This window comes from Cryptotermes secundus, unplaced genomic scaffold (assembly GCF_002891405.2).
Source record: "Cryptotermes secundus unplaced genomic scaffold, Csec_1.0 scaffold356, whole genome shotgun sequence".
Classification (NCBI taxonomy): Eukaryota; Metazoa; Arthropoda; class Insecta; order Blattodea; family Kalotermitidae; genus Cryptotermes; species Cryptotermes secundus.
Genome location: NW_019739946.1, coordinates 87,616 through 96,632, shown reverse-complemented (window position 1 = coordinate 96,632; position 9,017 = coordinate 87,616). Strand labels below are relative to the sequence as shown.

The window sequence follows — 9,017 nt, the reverse complement described above, 5'->3', positions numbered from 1 at the left end:
TTTAACTCGGTTTTTGGTAGATTTTTACGTGACTAACATAAGGCTACTGTGGAAGTGCCCATTTTGGTTACGACATTCGTTTATAACGACACTATTTTTAGGTCCCTTTGATGACGTTATAACCAAGTTCTACTGTAATTCATACCACGTCACAGTTCTTTTGTATCTCTTTGTGTTTATATTGCAATATCAAGTGTTAGCTCTACACATAGAAGTAGAACAATTATTTGTTTATTACAAAGGCTCTTCTTTGCCCAGACTTAAGCCATGAGCTCAAAAGTTATTATAGTAAATTTTGGTCATGAAAGCTGGTGACATCTGTCATACAAGTCAAGATTATAGATGCATGCACTATGTTGTATGAAATTAGGGTGACCACATATCTTGTTTGTAATGCAGTTTTAAAAATCTAACATTGTTGAGGCATATAAAAATGCAGATTAGCTGTTCTGTTGAATATCTGGGTGTCTGTTAGATTTGCAGTGTTCATTCAGGTGTCAGCTGTTGTGTTTCAGCGCTATTCTGAACATGTAGATGACTTTTATGAAATCTGAAAGTAAGACTTCATGTAGATATCAATCAGATTGAATGTTATCTATAATTTTACAGGAAAACCTAAATGTGTTTATGAATAAATGACCCTGAATATTGTAAGCCTTAAAATAATGTTAGTCAAACATCAGCATTTTAATAAGACGGGTAGTGTATTTTATGTGTATTATTAATGAATACGTGGATACAGAATGTGCCTATTTGTGTGATGCTGGGGAGACTGAAAGAAAAGGTGGTATTGACCAAGCATACACAGTGTGTCCAGGTTCTGTTGGGACTGTGTTCATTAAAAATACAAGACGTGAATTATTTTCAAAATTTCACTCTTTTTATTCAAAATAGTCTCCTTCTGAATCAATACATAGCTGGAATCAATTGAGAAGTTTTCAAAAACAGTCACTGTACTCCTTTTGTGGAAATGCATTTAAAACTGCTGTAGATTCCCTTTGGATGTCTTGGATTGTGTCGTAACAGTCTTCTTTCATCGCCAACTTAACTCTTGGGAACAACCAGAAATTTGCTGGAGCCAAATCTGGCAAATATGGAGGATGATCAAGGACTGTGATCACTTTTCTGGCCAAAAAATTGCGCACAATCTTCGATTTGTGGGATGGGGCATTGTCGTGGAGGAGTGACTGGGAACCTTGCTCCTCATATAGAGGTCGAATTCAAAGAATTCTCGCCCACAAATGATTGAGGACTCTGAGATAATAATCAGAATTCACTGTTTGACCTTCTGGCAGAAATTCCTTGTGAAAGATTCCTTTAGAATCGAAGAAAACAGTTAGCAGTGTCTTTACTCGACTCTTTTGCATGCTAACTTTCTTTGGTTTCGGCTTCTTTGGGCTCAACCACGCTGCACTCTGCCACTTTGTGATAGGCTCATATTGAAAACACCATGTCTCATCACCAGCAACAATCGAGTTTGTAAATTTTTTATCACTTTGGGCCAGCCGTAACATATCTTTGCAGTGTTCCACTCTGGCATGTTTTCCATCGCGTGACAGCGTATGTGGTACAAATCGCGCACACACCCTCTGTTTGCCCAAACCCTCGCTCAGAATTTGATGCACAGTACTTTTTGGTATTCCCAAAAGCTCCTCGATGAGTCTTTCAGAAACACATCTGTCTGATGCAAGGATTTCAGTCACTTTTTTCACATTTTTTTCAGTGCGACTTGTTCTCAGCTTTGATGCGGGTGGAATGTCTTCAGTGTCCTCCCTGCTGTCACGAAATACAGCATACGATCGAAAAATGTTCAAGCGACTCAAACAATCACTACCGTACACACTTTTCATCATTTCATATGCTTCTCCGGCTGTTTTGCCTAATTTCAAACAAAATTTGATGTTGGCTCTCTGTTCAACCACTATTTTCTGACGAGCATCAGAACAGTACTCTTACAAAAAAATTTTGGTCCAGAAGCTCTGAGAATATCATTTGGGAGATCTAAACATAGGTACTAAGGTAATTTTAAAACAGATCTTAATAAGATCTGAGTGTAGACCAAGTACAGCGGTCTCAGGATAGGATCCAGTTGTAGTGAACTTAGAAATTAATTTTTGGGTTCCAGAAAAATGTGGAATTTTGTTGACTAGCTCATCAAAAATCAGTTGTTCAAAAAAGACTGCATGCTGAAGTTGGTTAGAACCATACCTTGCAGTTCCATTGTCCCCAGCTTCATGTGAATTGGCTTTATCTCTTTTGCTTTCAAAATCTGGTCATCGTGTTACATATGATTGCATTGTCTTAGAAGTTAATTAGAACTTAATTTTATGGAATAAGTATTTCCAGTTTTTTTATGCTCATATGCCCTTTCTATTCATAGTGTAACAAACATCAAGACAGTGATTGAGACTAGCACTGTCCAAGGGGCTTAACTGCATAGGATCCTTCCAGTTTTACACCTCATGATGGAAGTAGATTCAGCTTCCAAAATGTTATATAATTTTAAATTCAACTAAGAGAGTGAACAGGTCCAACATAATTTCATGATTAATAACAGACCTTTGGAGGATCATAAGGACATGTTGAATGTAGTAGTTATTTACTGCATGGTTACCTACACAGCTTTTGCTATAACAGCATGTCTCTACTCTTTTCACATGGCTGTGTCATAGCTCAAGTGGTTAGTCACTGGCTTCTCACCGCGGCAGCCCAGGTTCGATCCAGGGTCAGGTCAAGTGGGATTTGTGGTGGACAAAGTAGCACTGGGGCAGGTTTTCTCCAAGTACTTCGGTTTCCTCTGCCAATCTTCATTCCACCATTTGCTCCACAATCACCCCCACCTATCATCTTGGGCTGGTACAATAGGCCAGAAATGGCCGCAGTACAAGGGACTTAGTCCCACCCCACTGGCAATAAAAAAAATACTCTTTTCATTGAAGTAACATGATCTGGCAGGTAACATCTATCCCTCTTTTCACCCTTGGTATGTTTTTAATTGTTTTAGGCTACTCTGTTTCATAAATCAAGTGATGGTTATTTTTAAATGTATGTAACTTGCTAGTCTCAGAAAGAGAGACCAGCACAGTAATGCTGATGATGAAGTTGCACTACCATTTATAAATTAATGTAAGTGTGAACGTACATATCCATGCATATTAGGGTGGAAAGGGGTATGCAAAGCATTTGGTGTATCTTTCAACTAATAACTGTTTCACTAACTCTGTTGCATTACTTCTGTTCTATGCTTTCCTTTTCAATGCAGACGAGCAACAGTTAAGACAACTTCTGCTTCTAACATCCCTATTCTAGTCAAAGGACGTTATAGGTAATGTCTTTGATTCCCTTCACAACAGCTTTAAGTTAACTGTGTATGCTTTCAGTTTTAATTTCAGGAATTGGCCACATTATCGTATTGAACTCAGAACTCAGGTCACATCATATGATACTGATGTTTAAAAAATTCTAGACCATTTTATGTAAAATGGTTGAGACAGTAATCAGACACATACCAGATGATGCAATATTAGAAATTATAAGTTTGCATAATACAAGGTGGTTCAGATATGACCAGGACTGATTTTTTTTTTAAACCATAATTGCCAAACACTTATGTCTGTCTTCAACAAAGGCTTGTGGTTGGCAGTGTATCCACTCCCAAACAGTCTGGATAACAGCGTCATCCACAAACCGCATGCCTTGCAAATCTGATTTGAGCCTTCCAAACAGGTAGAAATCACTTGGGGCCAAATCGCGACTGTATGGCGGATGTGTCAGAAGGTTCCATTTCAATTTTCAGAGGGTTTCCATTGTTCTTTTGGCCATATGGGGGCGTGCATTGTCTTGAAGGAAGGCTACCTGTGTTCCGCTTGGATCGGTTCTTTTCCTTCACGTCTGTTGCCAGGAGGTCTGAGTAATAAGCTGCATTGATAACCCCCTGCCAGTCTCAGAAGAACGTTGCCATCACTTTTCCTGCCAAACGGCTTCCTCCGTGCTCTCTTGGGTTTGGGAGAACTGGTATGCCGCCACTCGTGTGATGATTGCTGGGACTCAGGAATGAAGTAGTGCACCCACGTTTCATCGGGGGTCACTATAGACTTCAAAAATGCATCACCTTCATCTTCAAACTGCTGTAGGAGATGACTGGCAGCTTGCATGCGCACCATTTTTTCATGTCCGTCAAAGTGTGTGGTACCCACCATGCATTCACCTTGCAATAGTGCAGGTGGTATTTCACGATGTCTTCTACACTACCAACACTGATGGACAGCATTGCTCCAAGTTTCTTGATAGTGATGTGCCTATTCTCACGAATAAGCATGTCTGCACGATCAATGTGTGGCTCAGTGACAGATGTTCGCAGCCAACGATCACGCGGTTCATTCTCCACATGCTCTCTGCTCTCTCTGAAGCACTTAGACCACTCAGACACATGGGTCTGTGAGAGACACTCTTCCCCCTGCTGTTGTTGGAATCTGTGGTGAATTTCAGCGAATGGGACATTTTCTCCAAGGAATTTGATCACAATTCATTGTTCCACGCACCGCAATACCTTCTGTTCGCTAATCACTCTAGCAACTCCCAGACAGGACCGAACAGGAGGGAGGGTGGAGGTTGTGGCTTCACTCTCTCAAGGTCATGCAGTGCGGCTTGTTTACACACAAATCAGTCCCGGTCATATTTGAACCACATTGTACCATACCATGATATGTATGTATGTGTGTATCTGATTTTTGTGATTAGTAAACAAAGAAGGGACTCTCCAAAATGAAGATTGATCATTATTAGAGGCATGTAAGTGTTAACGTGGAACTTCAAGTTAAAGAGAAAATGATAATCCAGATATTGAAATACGGAGCCTCTAGATGAAGTGAAAGTGACTTGCCATATATGGGTGGCCAACTCCTGTTTCTCTGTTATGCACTAACCAAACGGGAAGCTTTAACTTAACCACTTCCTTTATGGCAGATGTATAACTTTTTATAAAGCAGTAATTACTAATTATTATGTTTGTGGTAATTCCTATTGTTCTTGGCATTAAAGTCAACGCTATATGCTATTCAAAGAACGTGTATATATTTAAAATTTCTCTTTAAATAAATGCACATAGATTATGTGTGCGCACACGCATGCACTCATGTGCATGTAATGAATAAAAAATTTATCACTTCTGGAGAGAAGATGTCTGGTTTTACTCGTGAAATTTGTGCGTACTCTAAATTTTCACTGCAATCTACCTGATTGTGAAAATAACTTATTAGTATTGGGCAGTGATGGAAACATTCAGTTTTATGGCAGATTTATAATAATATGTTTATAATATTGTTAGTAAAGTTTATTTCTTTTATTCTTCCTCACCAAGGGGTGGGTAGCACTGGACATTTTGAGAATCCTTACCTAAATCAAGTAACCTCTCTCTCCTCTTTTAGAAATCGTACACCGTCTGGTTCCAGCACGCCTATTCCAAGTGGTGCCAAAGTGACAAGGAAGACATCTGGTGCTTCTGACATGGCTACAGGAACATCACGCAAGAGCTCTAAAGCTGCAACTCCAACTGAGTCACGGGTACCCTTCAGACTTTAAGGATCATGTGTGTCAACACACAAGCCATATGTAACCGACAAACCAAATCTCAAATCAAAATATCTTAGTTTCTTCAAGTTGCAAGGTGTGATTTGAAGCAGCAAGAATTTCACAGTAAATGACAGACTGACTTATCAGAGTAGAGATTCTCATTACATTTATTTATACTGATTAAAAGTTAGTTATTTTGTGGAACTTCAGTTACAGTCATCGCACCCATTCATTTCTGTAGTTGCTTTTACACCTTGGAATTGAAGAGCACAACACATTTGTTGTAATTCTTATGAGGGACCACTGTTTACTTTCTTTAAATGTCATTGGAAATGCCAGTGTGATTCTGCTGTCCCTGTAAGGAATGTAAGTTTTTGTTAATTGTTGGATGTTTTACTTTCTAAGATTATTTTTATACACCATTAGTCTTTGGTTTAAAATATAAGGTGGGGTGCATTTTTTCTTTAGTTACAATTAACTGTGCTAATAACACATTGTAACTGCAAGATATGTACACTGTAATGGTAAAGGAGCTGACACCTATAATAGTACACAGTTCCAAAATAGTAATAACAACAAATATGTAACAATATATTCTACTTCATCACACCTTTTATTTTGAACTTTATTCAGTTACAGAAACTTCATAAATACAGTGTAATTATTAATTTATAACTACATAATTTAACTACTTTGAAAATATGTAGAAGTTTGGTTTAGTTAACAAGATGAAACAATGCGGTTCTGGGGTTATATTTTCCATCTGTGTAAAATAAATGTGTGCCATCATTGTCTTGTTGTTAAGTTAACCAAACCTAATTTATTTGAAAACTTTAGGTAATATATCATATGTGCTTTAATTATACAGTTTTGTATACTCTTTACACAGTCATAGAGCTTATATATATATATAAAATTTTTTAACATTTTTAGTTTATTGCCACAAAGTCACTTTCTGTTCGCATACTTGTGATAATTTTAATTTAACTGTATATTAACATAATAATTGCAGATTATTTTTCACTTTCTATGTTTCCCAGCCTGTTTTATACATAAAATGCAATCATTGAGAACATAAAATAAGTTGTGATTTGTCGATTGATCGAGTATAACTGTGTGTGGTTGCTGTACATATTCCTAAAGTAACGTCCATAAAACTGTGAGAGGAAGAGAGTGTGTTAGTCAGGTTCTCTGTATAAATATTTGTTTTATTATATTTGAAGTATTATCATGGAAAAATATAAAGCACAAAAGAAGTGCATGTCAGTTCTACACATATATTTCTTATGTTTTGTAATATCTTTTCATACAGTAATTGTGCAATTATGTAAAACTTTTATCTAGAAGAAAAGGGCTGGCCAATAGTATTGTTAATAATTAGTGGAAGAACCAGCTTTTAGATTTATAATTACATTAATTTGGCCATTTAGTGTAAAATATTAAAGACTGCTGTTCCCATAAAGATGGAAGAAGTGCATGAATTTTTTGTCCAGACTTACTTTTGTACAAAAATTTGAATCTGTAGTGTGTATTCGATCGATCGAGCATTGCTATACATGCTAAAGAGAAAGTCCTGCAATATTGTAGCAGATGTAGATATATATGTTAACAAATTTGCTTATTAAATTCTCACACCTGAAGACATTATTTTATTGTGAGTGTCCTGCCATAATAGGTTTCAAGGTCATATGTCCTCATATGTCCCTGTGACCCACAAGGAAGACAACATGAAGAAGCTAAATACAACATAGTTATGTAGAAAAGTTGATGAGGTATGGTCATAAATGAACTGACTGCAGACAATGTGTGATTAGGCAGTCATTTTTTTCTCGGCAAGAAATTTCTATTTCTGAGTGACTGTAGGCCAGAGAGCATTCTGAGAATAATATGCTACAAGGAATTGGTAAGGAGCCAGGATAGCATAGACAACCAAGGGGTCAGAGTTGAAGTCCCAATAGGGTCAAGAATTTTCTCCACGTCATCCAGACCAGCTCTGGGGCCCACCCAATCTCCCATCCAATGGGTACCAGAGTTCTTTCTCTAGGGGTAAAAAGGCAGGGGCGTAAAGCTGACCACTCACCACCAGCTAGTGCTGAGGTCAAGAAAATATGGGTCTATACATCTAGTTATTTCATCATGTCGAAGGTTTCAAAATGGAGCAAAGAGCAGAGAATAAGTTTTGTCTAAAATTGAAGAAAACAGCTACAGAAACGTTTGAAGTGTTGAAAAGTGTATACAGTGAAGAATGTTTATTGAGAACAAGTGTGTTTGAATGGCATAAAAGGTTCAAAGAAGGGCAAAAGTTGTTGTAAGACCATCCTTCAACTTCCAGAACAGAAGAATTGATGGAAGTAGTTCAAAAGTGTTTGGCCAAAGATCAAACTTTTGAGTGTTCAGATGTTAGAAGAAATGAGAGGGATCAGTAAAGAGACAGTACGTAAGATATTAGATAAATATTTAAAAAAGAAAGTGGGAAAGTGGGTCCTGGTAACTTCTGCATGACAATGCACTGGCGAAATGAAGGATCCCCATATTATCACATCCACACTACACCCTTCATTTAACACCGACTGACTTTTTTTATTTCCTAAATTAAAAACTGTGATAAAAAGGATGAGATTTGAGGCTGTTTCATTGATCCAGCAGACTGTAACGAGAGAATTGAAACCAATACAGGAAGAAGTTTTTTCTTGGGCATTCGATTTGTTGTATGAGCGATATGCATGTTGTGCAGAAGCAAGTAGGGACTATATTGAATGATGGTCTTAACACATATTTTTGTGTGGTTTTTTTATGGCCTCAGTTTTCAGGAATTTAATTATCACACTTTATATAGAGCTTTAATGACTGCATTGTGTGTCAGGATATCTTTTGTCTGGGGTTCTCATTAAAAATTTATTTGGATTGAAGTTTATATGAATAATAAGATCCTTAAAGACTCCTGAAATTAAATGAATCAGTTTTAATTATTATGTGATGGTGTAGTTGTATAAACTGGTTATATAAAAATCCTGGTGTTAGGTGGTAAACTGTAGTATCATCATATTACCTATGTATATCCCCACACATTAAAGTTGGTATGACAGATTCCTTTCCTTACACATATTTTTATTTTCTTGATAGTTTGATTGTTTTGTACATTACTCTGATTTAGTTACAGCTATGCATTACATATTGCCAGACCAAGTAATCTCTTGTTGATACCGCCATATTGCAAATTTATAATAATATACTGAACTTCAATTAGCATTGTCTACGTTATATTTCTTGAACACAAACCCAAAATTGACATCAACACGTTTGTACGTGGTGCGTTTAAGTTCTACGGTCTCCGATTTTTTTCTCACACAATAATCATACAAAAAATTTGAAACTTCCGTCACTTTTCAACGTAATCTCCCTGTAGCCGTATGCATTTTTCACAACGTCGACGCCATTATTCCATG

At 37.1% G+C, this 9,017-nt stretch overlaps 1 protein-coding gene across 2 annotated transcripts in view; it reads left to right on the top strand.

Annotated features, from left to right (window-relative positions):
* LOC111872086 overlaps nucleotides 1-8,600 on the top strand; it is a 402,164-nt gene extending 393,564 nt beyond the window's left edge. For both annotated transcript variants that reach the window (XM_033754522.1, XM_033754523.1), the window contains 2 exons: nucleotides 3,263-3,325; nucleotides 5,427-8,600. In XM_033754522.1, the coding sequence (XP_033610413.1) occupies nucleotides 3,263-3,325; nucleotides 5,427-5,580 (217 nt within the window). In that variant the 3' untranslated portion in view covers nucleotides 5,581-8,600. The remainder of the gene's footprint in view (nucleotides 1-3,262; nucleotides 3,326-5,426) is intronic.
* The last annotated feature ends 417 nt before the right edge of the window (nucleotides 8,601-9,017 follow it).